General features: G+C 41.3%; 1 protein-coding gene across 1 annotated transcript in view; it reads left to right on the top strand.

The window, feature by feature from the left end:
• The window catches only part of Topaz1 (testis and ovary specific TOPAZ 1), a 48,896-nt gene that overhangs the window by 11,265 nt on the left and 20,937 nt on the right, over positions 1 to 16,694 (top strand). Inside the window, exons 5-10 of the mRNA XM_021172427.3 lie at positions 3,935 to 3,999; positions 6,895 to 7,028; positions 9,726 to 9,811; positions 10,461 to 10,586; positions 11,287 to 11,350; positions 16,358 to 16,509. Coding sequence (XP_021028086.1) covers positions 3,935 to 3,999; positions 6,895 to 7,028; positions 9,726 to 9,811; positions 10,461 to 10,586; positions 11,287 to 11,350; positions 16,358 to 16,509 — 627 coding nt within the window. The remainder of the gene's footprint in view (positions 1 to 3,934; positions 4,000 to 6,894; positions 7,029 to 9,725; positions 9,812 to 10,460; positions 10,587 to 11,286; positions 11,351 to 16,357; positions 16,510 to 16,694) is intronic.

Genomic DNA, 16,694 nt, shown 5'->3' on the forward strand with positions numbered 1-16,694 from the left:
AAACTGTCCTTCATATTAGCCCCTTATATATTAACTCTTTATATATAAACTGCCCTTCATATTAACCCTTATATATAAACTGTCCTTCATATTAACCCCTTATATATAAACTGTCCTCCATATTAACCCCTTATATATTAACTCCTTATATATAAACTGCCCTTCATATTAACCCTTATATATAAACTGTCCTTCATATTAACCCCTTATATATAAACTGTCCTTCATATTAACCCCTTATATATTAACTCCTTATATATATACTGCCCTTCATATTAACCCTTATATATAAACTGCCCTTCATATTAACCCTTATATATAAACTGTCCTTCATATTAACCCCTTATATATAAACTATCCTTCATATTAACCCCTTATATATAGCTAATCCTATTTCTTTCCTGCCCCCAGCCCTCTCTAACCTTTAAACACTGTTTCCATTTCTACAATTTTATCATTTCAAGGATGTTACACAGATGAAATCATATAATTTGTAATCACCTCAAATTGAGGGTTATTCAACTTGCTTGATATGCCAGTAATTTGGTATTGTACCCCTTAGTAGTGTACCACAGTATGGGTGCTCCACAGTTGGTGAACTGTTCGTTTGCTGGTGGGCATCTGGATGGCTTTCCGTCTGAGATGTTACAAACAAAGCTGCTGGCTGCAGACATCCCTGCTTTTACGTGGACCTAACTCTTCATTTCTTTCAGATATGTGGGTTGTGTTTACTGAGCTGTGTAGTAGCTACCACCTTATCTCCCTGCAATAAGAGACAGTTGAAACCTATGTTTAGAACTTTTAGTCTTAGCTAGGCTATTGGGAGTCTCCGTCTCATAGGTATGTGTTGTGGTTTGAATGAAATGGTTCATAGACCCATATACATAGATGCTTAAGCCCCAGATAGTGAACTGTTGGGAAGGATTAGGAGGTATGGCCTTGTTGGTATAGGTGTGGACTTGTTTGGAGAAGATGTGTTGCTAGGCGTGGGTTTTGAGGTTTCAAAAGCGTATATGAGGCCCAGTCTCTCTCTCTCTCTCTCTCTCTCTCTCTCTCTCTCTCTGTCTCTGTCTCTCTCTGTCTCTCTCTCCTCCTCCCTCTCCCCCCCGCCCCCCCGGTCTTCCTGCCTGCCTGCCTGTGGATCAGGATAATATAAGCTCTCAGCCCCACACCAACATGCCACCATTCCTGCCATGATGATAATGAACTAACCTTCTGAAATTGTAAGCAAGCCCCCAGTTAAATGCTTTCTTTTTATAAAAGTTGCTTTTGTCATGGTGTCTTTTCCTAGCAATAGAACAGTGACTAAGACAAAAGTTGATTCCAGGAGTGGAGTATGATGTAAAAGGCTTGACCTGCCTCTCCATGTTTGGAGAAATAGGAAAGACTCTGGGACTTTGGACTAGGAAAGCAGTTGATGTGAAGTGGAGCTCACTGGCCCATCCTCGTTGGAACATGGATGACAGTGGTGCAGAGGACAGTGTGAGCTGTGAGGGCCCAGATCAAGAGGCTTTAGAAAGGAAGAATCCTAGTAAATGGCCTAGCAACAATTCTTGTGGTATTTTGGCAAAGCTTGTGCCTGCTTTTGGCCCTTGTCCTAAAAGTTTTCCAGAGTTGATGAGTTGTAAATTAATGGCATTAGCAGAGGAGATTTACACCAGCCAAGTATTGACCCTGTCATGCGGCTATTAGTGGTCGTTCTTATGAAGATCTACAGTGAGAGAGAGGCCAGGGTAAAAAGAAGTACAAAAGCACAGCTGGAGGAGGTAGGGTGAGAAATGCAACGTTAGAAGCCATTTTAAAGAGAAAGAGATGATCCAAAATGAGGCAAAGAGTGCAGAGGGCGCTTGGAGCAGGACTCCTCCCAGGTATGCTTCTAGCCTGTGAAAGAATTCACTGAAAGCATGAGCAGAGAAGGAAGCCATCAGCAACTGAGCTGCTGCAGTGTGGTTTAAAGGCAGGCCACGTTAGAGCTAAGTTTACCAGGTCTGACGACCTCACGTCTTAGAGTGCCTCTTTCCAGGGCTCTCAGCTTTACTTTCCAGTCTCTGACTTTGCCCTGAACTCTGTCTTCTGCTTGTTTGTGTCAGTAAGGCAATTGCATAGTGGAGAATATTCTCTTTCAGTGTACATAGAGATGCCATGTTCTTACAGTTGTGTGACTACTATGGCTGTGCTTGAACAAGTAGCAATATTGATAGACATTTAGTCTCTTTTGCAGTGTTAATATTAATTGCACTATGCATCCTTGAGCATACAGTGTCCTACTTATGTAAAAGCATTTTTAACTAATTCCTAGAGTTAGATTGTCAGGTTGTCAATATAGAGATAGATTACTGTGATCTGTCCTTCCCACAGTATTACTGAGAGTACTTTTTTCTTCCCATATGCATCAACTAATTAAGTGCTTAAACTTGTCCATCTGCTTATTTTTACAAGTTTTTTTTTAGTTTAAATTTGCATTTCTTTTGAGTCTAGTTAAGCATTTTTCAGCATTTTAGAAAAACATTGTCCTTTGCTATTTATGTTCTTGGCCTGTTTCTCTGGGATTTCAGCTGGTGTATGCTGGAGTCCTATAGACAAAGTCCTTATCTTCTACTATACCTTGAAATATTTTCTGTTTTTTTTTTTTTCTGGTACTTTCAAGTTCCTGATCTTAGAGCTACTGTCAGAATTTGTTTTTTATATCTATTAGTCTTAGAGGAATCAGGAAAAACATTTGGCTTTACAATAAGTTGACATCATTCTTATTTTCCGTACACTTAACTAGCTGGTTCTACTATTTATTGAAGCATTTCCTCAGAAATTTCAAATGCTATCTTTAACATATTGTTTAAAAAAAATTCAGCTAAGTGGTGATGGTTTACGCCTTTAATCCCAGCACTCAGTAGGCAGACGCAGTTGGATCTATGAGTTTGAGGCCTACAGAATGAGTTCCAGGACAGCCAGGACTACACAGAGAAACCCTGTCTCAACACAACAAGCATAACAGCAACAACAAAAATGCTTTTTCATGTGTGTATGAGTCTTTCACCTGCATATATATCTGTAAACCATGTACATGCCTGGTTCCTGTGGATAGAAATGAGTGTTGGATTCGATAGAACTGGAGTTACAGAAGGTTGTGAGCTGGCATGTGGATACTGGGAACTGACTAGGTCTCTGGAAGAACAGTTAGTGCATTTAACTGCAGCCCTGTCATTAACATCTTAAATATTATGTGTAAAACTAAACTCTTTCTTTCCCATTGATACTTGGTGCATGCTTCTTTAGCATGCTGTCAATCATTGGGAAAACATAAGCAGTAGGAAAACTTGCTCTAAAACATACTAAGATGTGTTATAAACTTAAAGCATTTGTGATTCCCTTTCATATATTCTAAGATGCTTCAAATTCAACCTGAAAATAGCTTTCAGTGTGTAAAACTTTCTGGAGAATTAACATTTTATTATCAACATTTTTATCTGGGAACATGACACATCTTTCCACCTGATGCTTTGTTTTGTTTTGTGAAACTGAACAGAGGGACTCATGTTTGCTGCACATGTGGTTTAACACTGAGCCACAGTGTAGTAGTTTCTACTTGTAAATGTTATATGTATTCAGTGTTGTTCTTCTGTCTGTCTGAGACAAGGTCTCATCTAACCTAAGCTGCCCTCAAACTCAGTAAATCATTAAGGATGGCCCTGCACCACAGCTAGTGATCCACTTGCCTCCACTTCTGAGATTGTAGGTATGTGCCAGCGTGCCCAGCAGCAGGAGAACATTTTAAGTCAATGTTGAGCATTTTAAACTATGTAGAGTAAAACTGTCTTCAGGTCATCTAATTGTTATTTTATATACCACGTGTTTCTAGTAAATCTGGGAGGCCTCATGGTTTAAATGTTTCATAGAAGTATTCACTTCTACTTCCTTACCCATAATCTCTTTACAGTGCATAAGTTCAGACAAGGCAGCCGTTATGGAAGAACAAGAGAGTACTCATGAAGTTTTCAAAAGGTCTGTGATATAATTTTTAAATGTAAAGGTAATTTAAGTTACTTTAAAGCTGGTAGTAAAATGGGGTCATTTTTACTTTTATTCTTTGCATGTGTGTGTGTGTATGTTTGCATGTTTATTGTGTAGTTGCACATGTGTGGGTTTGCATGCATGTCTGACCCAGAAGTCGATGTTAGATATCTGTCTCAACACTTCTATACCTGAGAGAGGGATGGGGTCTTTCACTTGAGCTCAAGGATCTCCAACAAGATTTTTCTGGTTAAGCAGGTTGCTCTGCTGATTCCCTGCCCCACTCCCCAACCTGTTCTTACACATTTATCCCAGCACTGTGTGCTCCAATCCTCATGCTTGCACAGCAGGCGCTTTACCTGCTGAACAGTCTATTCAGCCTCTGGCAGTAACCTGTTGAGTCATTAGAAGTAGTGATAGGTGCTGCTGTTCAGGTTACAATACTCACACTGGGTGGATCACAACCATCTGTAACTCCAACTGTAAGGGATCTGATGCCCTCTCCTGGCTTTTGAGAGCATCTTCACACACACACACACACACACACACACACACACACACACACACACTTAAAATTAAAATGTTTTAAAATCATGATAAATTCAATAGAAAAAGATGTATGACTCCATGAGGGTCATAATATCTGAAATGGTTAGTACTAAGAGAATACACTTACTGTAACATAGGAAACTGCCCCATTTATTTGTCATCTAAACCATCTTCCACCCTCATTTAGCTGCTGTGACAAGGCACATCCAAGTCAGAAAGTAAATGTGCTCTAGTCCAGTTTAAGATTTAAGTCCAGTTTAAGTCAGGTTAAGATTTTCATGTGTATATCCTCAGAGCAGCAATAGCACATGAGAACTTGTCAGAAATGCAGTTGTAGGTCCTACTCAGACCCGCTGAAGCGGAAACTCTGAAGATAAGGCCCACCATCGGTCTGTTCAGTAAGAAGTCACCCTGATGGGAGCTCAGAGGTAAGAACTAAGGTTGAGGAGCAAAGCAAGTGAGAGATCCTGTGGAAACCAAGTGTGCCTCATAGCTGTCTTAGTTAGGTTTCTGTTGTTTTGAAGAGAAGGTTCTTATAAAGGAAAATATTTAATTGGAGCTGTCTTACAGTTCAGAGGTTTAGTCCGTTATCAACATGGCAGGAAACATAGCAGTGTGCGGGCAGACATGGTGCTGGTGAAGGAGCTGAGAGTTCTACATCTGAATCCACAGGCAGCAAGAAGAGTGAGTGAGCCACTGGACCTGGCTTGAGTTTCTGAAACCTCAAAGCTCATTCCTGGTGACACACTTCCTCCAACAAGACCACACCTACTCCCCCAAGGCCACACCTACTCCCCCAAGGCCACACCTACTCCCCCAAGGCCATACCTCCTAGTAGTGGCACTTCCTATAAGCCTATGGGGCCACTTTTATTCAGACCAACATAATAGCCATTGCATATCTTCAACAAGAACAAACACTGAGGGGTTGGAGAGATGGCTCAGTGGTTAAAAGCACTGACTGCTCTTCCAGAGGTGCTGAGTTCAATTTCCAGCAATCACATGGTGGCTCACAACCATCTGTAATGGGATCTGACACCCTCTTCTGGTGTGTCTGAAGACAGCTACAGTGTACTCATAATAAATAAAATCTTAAAAAAAAAAAAAAGAACAAACACTGAAAACAAAGTTTTCTTTAGGGAAACATTTTCCTTACAAACTGTGGTAGTTTTGCTGCAGTCAGAAGTTTATGTGGAGGTGTGGTAGTTGTGGAGGTGTGGTAGTTGTGGAGGTGTGGTAGTTGTGGTGGTGTGGTAGTTGTGGAGGTGTGGTAGTTGTGGAGGTGTGGTAGTTGTGGTGGTATGGTAGTTGTGGAGGTGTGGTAGTTGTGGAGGTGTGGTAGTTGTGGAGGTGTGGTAGTTGTGGAGGTGTGGTAGTTGTGGTGGTGTGGTAGTTGTGGTGGTGTGGTAGTTGTGGTGGTGTGGTAGTTGTGGAGGTTTGTGTGGTTGCTATAGTGTTTCTTCTCTCTCTCTCATATGTGTGTGTGTGTGTGTGTTGGGGTGTTGGATCTTTGGTTTTACTATTGAGACAAGACCTTGCTTGTAGCTCACACTGATCTCAAACTCATGATCTTGCTGCTTCCTCCCTTTGTCCTACACTGGAGTTGCTGTGGTGTAGTGCACTACTCTGTATTCATTGATTTGTTACTGTGACAAAAAGTGTGTCAGAAGCAGCTTGAGGGAAAGAGGGGTAGCTCTAGGTCATGGTTTGAAATGATGTACTATGGTAGGGGAAATATGGCACAGTTCATGGCAAATGAATGCTGGCAGGGATTCATGGTGTCTCAGTAGATCAGGAAGCAGAAAGCTCAGGCCCTCAAGGCCTGTCTCATAGCCACTGACTTCTATCCCCTACCTCCTAAAGGTTTCATAGCTTCATCAGCTGTGGACCAAGTATCCAAACACATGAGCCCCATGGAGAGCACTATACATCAACCCATAAAATACTATTCCTATCCCTACCTCAACCATTCAGCCAATGTTGGTCTTATGTTAAGAAGACAGGACCTTGGGCTAGCAAGATGGCTCAGCAGGTAAAAGTGTTTACTTTACAAGCCTGACAACCTCAGTTGAGGATCCAGAACCCACATAAAATGGAAGGAGTGACCCAGCTTCAGAAAGTTATCCTCATTCCATGAGCTCACTATGGTATGCACACCCCTTCCATAAATTACTAAGTAAACTAAAATTTGAAGAAGACAGGAGCACTCCATTAGAAATATTGCTGAATCATGATATACCATGTATAGAATAGTACACAGTACATACATAGCAGTAGGTTATATTTCTGATTACTTGAGTCTCACTGACATTCTGATTTGGTTTTTCTGTTCATATAGCAAAGATTCTAGAAATGTGGAGTCAGCTACTGAGTGTCAGTCAGCAACACTGGGCCCCAACCCTCTGTGCTCATCAGCACTTCCTGTGAATCTAAGCAGTCATCAAGATGTAGTGTCAACACCCTGGATAAATGGTAATGCCTGTTTTCTTATTAAGTTCTTGTCAACTTGAAGGACTTTCACAGAAGACATTGCTACTAAAATAAAAACATCTGTATCTATATGACAGTGGTATTATGTGAAATACCTAAAATATTCATATTTAAACTAATTACATTTGTATATGTTTAGGATTGATGTTATTTTTCACAATGCACAATTCTCTAATTCCCTAAACAGAATGAGCTCTGTTTAGAATGGGTTTAGAAGTTTCGTTATACGGCACACATCTCATTCTTTGTGAACCTTCCCAATACTCACTTCATGTTACCTAGTATTACAGGCATGTGCAGCAAGCCCACAGTGGTTGTGTGTTTTATTCAAACTCTTCTAACTTTCATAATTTAAATTGCTGTAAAGTTATATGCAGCATACCTTCAGCCTATTCCAGATTATATCCAGATGCTACAGAGGTAAAATATAAATAATTGAAATAAAAATACTTGTGCTGAGGAGATGGTTCAGTGGGTAAGTGCTTGCCTCAGAAATATAAGGACCTGATAGCACATACGGTGGCACACTGCTCCAGCATGTAGGAGGCAGAGGTAGGTGGATCTCTGTGATCCTGGTCCAGCCTGATCCAGCCTGGTCTACAAAGCAAGTTACAGAATAGCCAGAGCTATGTAGAAGAGAGACTCAGTCTCAAGGAAGGGGAGGGGAGGAGGAGGGAGGAAGGAAGGAAGGAAGGAAACAAAAAAGGAAGCAAGAAAGAAAAGAAAATTTGTAGCATTCATGTAAAACTTTAGTGTGATGGTATACAGCAGTCAAACTACTATTCCAGGAGAGGAGTGGGGTGAACCCCAGGGGCTCACTGGTCATCCAGTCTTTCTGCAACAATTAGCTTCAGGTTCAGTGAGAGACCATGTCTGAAGTACATGAACTGAGGGAATAGACAGTTGGCTCAGTCGTTAAGAGTACATGTTGCTCTTGCAGAAGACCAGGGTTCAATTCCCAACACCCACATGGTGGTTCACAACCATGTGTATGTATATACAGTTTTTTACTTTCTTGAACATCAGACACAAAGTTGGTTTACACACAGACATTCAGCCAAAACATTCATATACACAAAGGGAAAAACAAAAACATAAGGTAGGAAGCTGGGCATGGTAATTTCTGTACTCCAGAGGGAAAGGCCAGTCTGGTTCACATAATGAGCTCCAAGCCAACAAGGGATACACAGTAAAATGGTGGTTTAAAATCAGCAGCAAAGAAAACTATGGTAGAGACTGAGAAAATAAGACACCTGGTGTTAACTCTGCCACCTCAGAGTTAGGCAAGCACACTGGCACACACATACACAATGTAGAAATTGTCTTTAGAAAAGAATGTTTTTAAATGTCCTAGTTATTGTTTTTTTTTTTTAAGATTTATTTATTATATGTAAGTACACTGTAGCTGTCTTCAGACACTCCAGAAGAGGGCATAAGATCTCGTTACGATGGTTGTGAGCCACCATGTGGTTGCTGGGATTTGAACTCAGGACCTTTGGAAGAGCAGTCAGTGTTCTCAACCGCTGAGCCATCTCTCCAGCCCCCTAGTTCTTGTTTTAAAAGACACCATTAGGCCTAGAGAAATTGTTCAGCGTCTAGGATCACTTGCTGTTCTTTCTGAAAACCTGTTCGGTTCCCAGCACCCATGACAGAAAGCTCACAACTGTCATAACTATAACTCCATAGTATCCAACACCTCTGGCCTCTGTAGGCACTGCACTTGGGTGCATACCCACATGCAAACACACACATTACACACAATTGGAAATAATAAAACTAATTTTTTAAAAAGACACTATTAAAGAGAACACTGTAAAGAGTATGATGACTGCTGTACTAATCAGCATAGAGTACTGTGACAAAGTACAATGGGCTAGGGGTCTAAATAGATATTTAATTCTGATTGTGGCAGAATTCAGGATCAAGACTGGCAGGTTGGATTTCTGAGGATCCTGTTTATGTCTCAAAAGGCCACCCTCTTTCTCTGAACGTGTGTCTATGCTTATATGTTCCCTAGCCTGATTGAGGACTAGGGGTTTAGGCTGTGAACCTCTCAAAGATCCAGTGAAGTACCTAGTATGGGTTTGGGTGATGTGTTTAACTAGAATAGGACTCAGGCTACTGACTAAAGACTTAGTGTTCTTTTGCTGTGAACAGACACCAAGACCAAAGCAACTCTTATCAAAGAAAGCATTTTAATTGGAGACTTGCTTTCCGGTTTCACAGGTTTAGTCCATTATCATCATGAGCCTAGTGTAGTGTGCAGGCAGGCTTGGTGCTGGAGAAGTAGATGAGCGTTCTGCATCCCAGTTTATAGGCAACAGAAAGAAAACGGCCTGGTGTGAGCTTTTGAAACCTAAAGCCCACCCTCAGCGACATGCTTCCTCCAATAACGCCACACCTCCTAGTCCTTTTCAAAGAGTGACTAAGGTTTCAAATATAAAAGCAGAGTCTGAGGCGGGCATTCTTATTCAAACCACCACAGCCACCCTCTTTGGACTCTTAGAGCAGCAGACATTACATGTGGGGAACAGACTTATGTAAAAATACCTATATACATAAAAATAACATTTTCAAGTAAAGAGCATGACAGAGTTAAAACTAAGACAGGAGTGACTGTCATTGTTGAGAAGTCAGTCAATGTTCATATGCTTGTTTGTAATGCTCTTTTATGTCTAGATGTCAGATTTCCAGGAAGACATTCTGTCCTACAACTGCAGAACCCTGAAACTTGTGAAATATTTAAAAGAGAAAAAAACATGGGGGTAAGTCCTCATCCCCCATACTTAGGGAAATACAAGCAGAAGGGTCCAGCTCCTTTTTAAACAGTTGCAGACACCCAGATTTAGTGTGGGCATTAGGTAGGAGTAAGCACCACTGACAGTTTGAAACAGAAGGAGCCTCTGAAACTGGAAGCTGGGAGGAGAAGGAAGATCCATAAACTGTGGGAGACTCTAGGTTAAGTCCAACTTCATCAATTCTCTTTTGTCAGTCAGAAAACTAAAGAGAGTTTGCTTCTAATACATGCATCTGAAATGCAGTGTGTTCTATGGTTATGAGCTTTCTGTGAAGGAGGAGGCATGAGAGAGGAGCCCTGCATAAGCATTTAAAGGCAGATGGGTGGAGCCAGGTGGTAGTGTGCACACCTTTAATCCCAGTGGGAGGCAGAGGCAGGTAGATCTCTGAGTTCAGGGCCAGCCTGGTCTACATAGTGAGAGACTGTCTCAAGGAAAAAGAAAAAAATTATGAAACAGAACAGTCATAATCCTGACAGAATCTTTTGTATGAGAAGTTGATAAAGTCACAAATAAATCATGCTGAACTAGTTTTTATGTTAAAGCTTTGGGGACTCACATGCACCCTCACTTGACTAAGTCTTATGATTGACGTGGAAAAAGTTTTTTAATCTTCTAGGTGTTCCAGAAGCCCTTAGGGTTGTTGATACCCCACAGATACTGCAAACTTCATTTTAACACATTGCGTGGCTGTGAGCGAGCACAGTGCAAGTTTGTCCATGTGCCTGAGCAGGGGGATGAGAAGGTAAAGCCCTGTCTGGGGTGGAGACAGTCTCACCTCGTGCGTGTTACCTGACTGCCCCAATGTTCTGATAGCATAATAATCTTCACCTGGGTTTATGCTTTATATAAACTGCGTGTGTAGGTCCATAGAGAGTCTTCTGTGTTTATCAGGCTGACCTCAAATTCCTGCTGCTTCAGCCTCCCAAGTAGCCCAGACTACAGATGCATACCATAGCGACTGGCTTGCCAATTTTGGCTTGGTATCTTTGACATCTAATTATTAATTAGATGTATCTTTCTCCTTACCGTGTAAAAGTTACTATTCTAGTCTATAAGTAACTATCAGCAAGCATTAAGGTTGATTGGCATTTGCATTGTTCCCGATTTGGATAATAAGCAGTGATACTCTTGGTGCTCCTTTCATGTCTCCTGGTGAACATACGCACAGCAATGTCTGGAAGTTCTGGCTGCATTTCAGCCTTGCCAGCTCTTGGCATCATCAGAACCATAGTGGCCATTCAGCTGGCCATGGTGTTACAGACCTGAAATTCCAGGACATGGGAGGTGGAGGCAGAAGGACCAGTCTAGTATACATTTTAAGCCTGTGAATTAACTTAAACATCAACTCTTACTCAAATGCTCTAGACTCATAACTTTTTGTTTGTTTGTTTGTTTGTTTGTAAAGCATATGTAAATAATTTAATGTTTTATGACTTTTGTAGATCTGCATGGATGTGTTTAGGAAATACATAAGTGTCAATGAGCAGCGTTTGCTGCATCGAGCAGGTATGGAATAACTAAATGATAATTATACATTCCTGTGAGTGGCCTCACACATGTGCTGTTTTGTCATTGAGTGTCACAGTTAGTCCAGGAAAGTAAGCGAACTGTGAAAGCCTGGCAGCCTGAGTGTCCCGGCATCTCACCTACCTATGGAAGGGCAGGGCCACATCTCCAAAGCTGTCTTTTGTCTTCCATACTCATACTCCATTACATGCATCATACACATGCATCATACACATGCATCACATACATATACACAATAATTTTTAATTAAAAAACTGTTAGCCAGGTGTTTGTGACACATGCTTTAAACCCAGCTTTTGGATGCAGAGGCAAATGGATCTTCAAGTTGAAGACCAGCTTGGTCTACAGAATGAATGCCAGGCCAGCCAGGGCTACACAGAGAACCCTGTCTCAAAATACAATAAACAAACGAAGAGTTAAAATTTATTCTTAAACTTAAGTATAAAAACTGAATGCCTTGCCTAAGATTGTGTCCATTGGCCTTAGAAATGATTTTTTAAAATATTTTGTTTTCGTTAGTTTAAAAACTATGTTTACCTAACACTGTAACTCCCTAATGTACTCTTATTTCTTGACTTAGAAATTTCATTTGCATATATAAAGGAGAAAGCATCTTGCTCTCTATGCAAGTCTACTTTCAATCCTGATCTCCCCTCGTCATCCTTTTTTTTCCACATTTCCCCTCACTGCCAGGGCAGCATCCTGTCAAGTCCACACAACTCCGTCAGCAGCCCTGTGCCGTGGCTCAGTGCCGTGGCACTGTGTTGCCCTGCCTCTTGCATTGTCTTCCTCCCTGTGGCAGATAGCTGGTCAGCCTTCAAGGCTCAGTCCTACTGAGAAGATTGCTTCCTCTGTTAGCCTTTGCCTGAGTCCACAGCTTCACCCTGTCCCTTGCCTCCATCTCCTCACCATGCTAGATTATAAGCCCCAAGAGGATAAAAACCAAAATTTATATGCATTTGTTCCCTGACACAGATCCTAAAGACATGCAGTATGGTAGTAACAGCTCTGTGTCAGTATCAGTCTTATTCTCTGAAAACATCCATGTCTAATATGGAGTTGGTAAGCTAGAAGCAATAGGACCCTATATGAGAATATGAGAATTGACTTGTGATCTAGGGACAATGATGGCCAAGGACAAATTAGACAAGATTAAATGTAGGTAAGTTGTCAAGTTTCAGAAAAGCGAATGACATGAATGGGCACCATGGGAAACTGCCAAGATATAAAACTGTAAGGATAAGTGGCCACAAGAAAAGCATCTGAATTGTGTATGTGTGCCTGTATGTGCACATGTGTGCACATATATATGTATCTGTACAACTGCACGTATGCATGTTTGCATGTGTGTGTGTGTGTGTGTGTGTGTGTAGTGTGTATGTTGCAGTGTATCATTTCAAGGTAAGTTCCAAGGGGCCTGAAGAGATGCTTCAGTAGTTCAGAGCATGCACTGCCCTTGTAAAGGACCTGAGTTTGGTTCATAGCACTCATGATGAACTTCTGGCCATCTAGTGCCTCCTCAAGCACTTCACTCATGTGCCTGAGCCCACACCCAAATGTTCATGTACACATAAAGTAAAAATGAAATGGGACAGGCAATAGTGGCATATGCCTTTAATTCCAGGACCCAGGAGACAGAGGCAGGCAGATCTCTGTGAGTTTGAGGCCAGCCTGGTCTACAGAGAAAGTTCCAGGATAGCCAAAGTTATACAGACAACCCGTCTTGGAAATAATAATAATAAATAGAATGAGGAGGAGAGTTGGCCAGTGTTCGAGAGCACTGTCTGCTTTTCCAGAGAACCCAGGTTTGGTTCCCAGCATCCACATCAGATGTCTCACAACCACCTGTAACTCCAGTTCTAGGAGATGTGATACACTCTCCTAGTCTCTTTAAGGCACCAAGCACCCACATGGTGCACATAGATACTTATAGGCAAACACTTATTTATACAAAGTGAAAATAAAGCTTTAGAAATAAATTTTAAAAATTAAATTCTTACCCAAAATTTTGCTTGTAGCTTGTTCCTCTATGCCTGTGAATTTCAGTGCATAGTTTCTGAAGATACAGCATCCTTTTGTGTAAGTGTGCTGCATCCTCCACTTCAGTAAATTATACATCACTTTTGACTAAACTCACCTTTGCTGTTTTCCTCTGATCTAGAATCCAGTCCAGGGTCGGATATTCTAGTTCTGTCTGTAGCCTCTGGAAAACTCCGGTCTAGTAATATACACACAATATACAGTTCTGAAGCACTTAAGAGCACTAAGTATATCCACAATGCTGTGTGATTAGCAGCATGGTTCATTCTGCTTTATAATGTAAGTCTGACAGGAGTTCAGCCAGCTATTTACAAACACATGATATTATTTCTTACTGTGAGAGTTGACAACACCTGGAAAGGAAAAGCCAGTTATTTTTAAAACATGTGCTCCTAATTTAAAAAGGAAGGAGTGGGGAAGTTAACACCCAAGCATGCCCAGCTCTCAGGCAGGAAGCACCAACAACTTTTCGTGGTGGCAGCTGCTAAATGTTTAAACCTTTCCAACCAGACAGGGAGGATCTTTAAAAAAAAAAAAAAACTTGTATTACAGTGTATGCGTGCAAGTGCAAGGGTGTGTGTCTCCACATATATATGAGCCACAGTGCACATGCGAAGGCCAGACAACAATTTTCAGAAGTCAGTTCTCTTTTTTTTTTTTTTTTTTCATCATGTGAGTCCCAGGGATCAAACTTAGGTCTCCAGGCTTAGCAGCAAACACTCGCTGAACCAGCTTACTTGCCCAGGAGGAGCGTTTTAAAAGAAAAATATTTACATTTAAAAATTTAAAATATATTAAAACAAGAACGAGGGGTGCATGTTGGTAAACAATGCACATACACTAACCAGCTTTATAACCACTCTTTTTAAAAATCAACACTCCTCGTTGTAGTCATGAATTATATAGTAACAGATATTTCATATTAGCAGTTCATTTGCTTTTATACAGGCAACTGTGTTAATACAAAACGGAATGACTATAAGAATGTATCTGTGGCTGGGTTTGATGGTGCATACCTATAACCTTAACACGGAGGAGCTGAAGCAGGAGGATCACTCAGAGTTCCAGCCCCACCTGGGCTGCACAGCTCTCCACAGAACACAGAGGGGCTAGAGATTGTTGAGCATCTTGTGGCACTTGCTGACAGCATAGCATTGGTTCACTCCTCATAGCCCACATGGTAGAAGGAGAACACTGACTCCCAAAAGTTGTGCTCTGACCTCCCCATGCACGTGCTCTGGCACACATGGCCACACGCCTGTACAAACAAAACCAAACTTAGCTGTATGTTCTCAGGGAAAACACATGTAATATATAGCATAGCTTTATAACAAAACTGACCATTGTTAACATGATAGTTTTAGGTTTAGGTTTGGGGTTTTTTGATTTGTGTTGGTTGGTTTTGGGTTTGGTTTTTAAATTTTTATTTATTTATTTAATTTTTGGTTATGTGGTTTGGTTTTTGGTTTTGTGAGACAGGGTTTCTCTGTAGCTCAGGCTGTCCTAGAACTAGCTCTGTAGACCAGGCTGTCCTCAAACTCAGAGGTCAGCCTGCCTTTGCCTTTCAAGTGCTGGAATTAAAGGTGTGTGTGCCAGCACCACCCAGCTGTTACATGACATTTTCAAACCTATTTAACTTTTCAATTTTGCTGAACATTTTCATTAGCTAGTGACTTTTCCATGCAATATTGAGTAATTCAGATAGTCATTTGTGTAGAAATATTTGTGGTGGAAACAACATAAAATTAAAAGTAGTTTGGCTAAGGCAGTTGTAGCTAAAATGTGCATATTTGGGCGAAAATTTTGGAATGGGAATGAACAATGATAAAGTGAACTCAGTCAATTTTAGTAAAATTAATGTGGAAAAAACTAAAAATGGTTAAGTATTGTACAGAAAATAGATTAAAGAATTAGATAGGAATAAACTACTTTCTTAAAGGAAATGGATAATTTCTTAGTCCCTAACAATGAACTGAAATTAAAAAAAAAAACTCCAGGTCAATATGTTGGCAGAGTGAAAGCAATGAGTAAGAAGTGTCAAAGTAGTCTTCACCCCTCACCGCATTGCTGTGCATCTCCCTGTACAAGCCTCGGAGCCTTTGGGAGTTGTGGCCATGATGGTTCACTGTGCAGCTCACTTCACACTGTGAGAGTCACACTGTGCACACTGATCACACTGCAGCTCACTTCACACTGTGCACACTGATCACACTGTGCACACTGATCACACTGCAGCTCACTTCACACTGTGCACACTGATCACACTGCAGGTCACTTCACACTGCACAGTGATCACACTGCAGCTCACTTCACACTGCACAGTGATCACACTGTAGCTCACTTCACACTGTGCACACTGATCACACTGTGCAGCTCACTTCACACTGTGCACACTGATCACACTGCAGGTCACTTCACACTGCACAGTGATCACACTGCATCTCACATCACACTGTGCACACTGATCACATTATGCAGCTCACTTCACACTGTGCACACTGATCACACTGCAGGTCACTTCACACTGCACAGTGATCACACTGCAGCTCACTTCACACTGTGCACACTGATCACACTGTGCAGCTCACTTCACACTGTGCACACTGATCACACTGCAGGTCACTTCACACTGCACAGTGATCACACTGCAGCTCACATCACACTGTGCACACTGATCACATTATGCAGCTCACTTCACACTGTGCACACTGATCACACTGTGCAGCTCACTTCACACTGCACACTGATGCTGAACATACTAGACTTCTCATGTCACTGTCATTCACCATTTTGACTTTGTGCTTTCATTTTCATCAAATACTTCTGACATTTCTGGTTCCCTTCAAGAAATGAATTTATATAATATCTTTACAGAAGATTCGTCTACTTTCAGCAGTATGGCTGTCTTAAGAGCAGCAAATGACTTTTTTTTTTTTTCACTTTCAGCATACATATTTCTGGAGTACTACAGAAAGTTTCCCCCAGGGATACACTTCAGTTTGCAAGTGCTAAATGACCTTTTGATTTCTTTACTCAAGCATTGTTTATTGAAAGAAGTCTTCCAGGTAGTGCAGCTCAGCATAATGGCTAAAATGCTGGTGAGTAACCTGGTCCATGATCACCCTCTCTGCCCTCATTGTGTGCTTGTTTAAAGCTATGCCAGTGCCTGGCAAACACAGAAGTGGATGCTCACAGTCAGTTATTGGATGGAACACAGGGCCCCCAATGGAGGAGCTAGAGAAAGTACCCAAGGAGTTGAAGCGGTCTGCAACCCTATAGGTGG

The sequence above is a fragment of the Mus caroli genome, unplaced genomic scaffold (assembly GCF_978045245.1).
Source record: "Mus caroli unplaced genomic scaffold, Mus_caroli_1 scaffold_11, whole genome shotgun sequence".
NCBI lineage: Eukaryota > Metazoa > Chordata > Mammalia > Rodentia > Muridae > Mus > Mus caroli.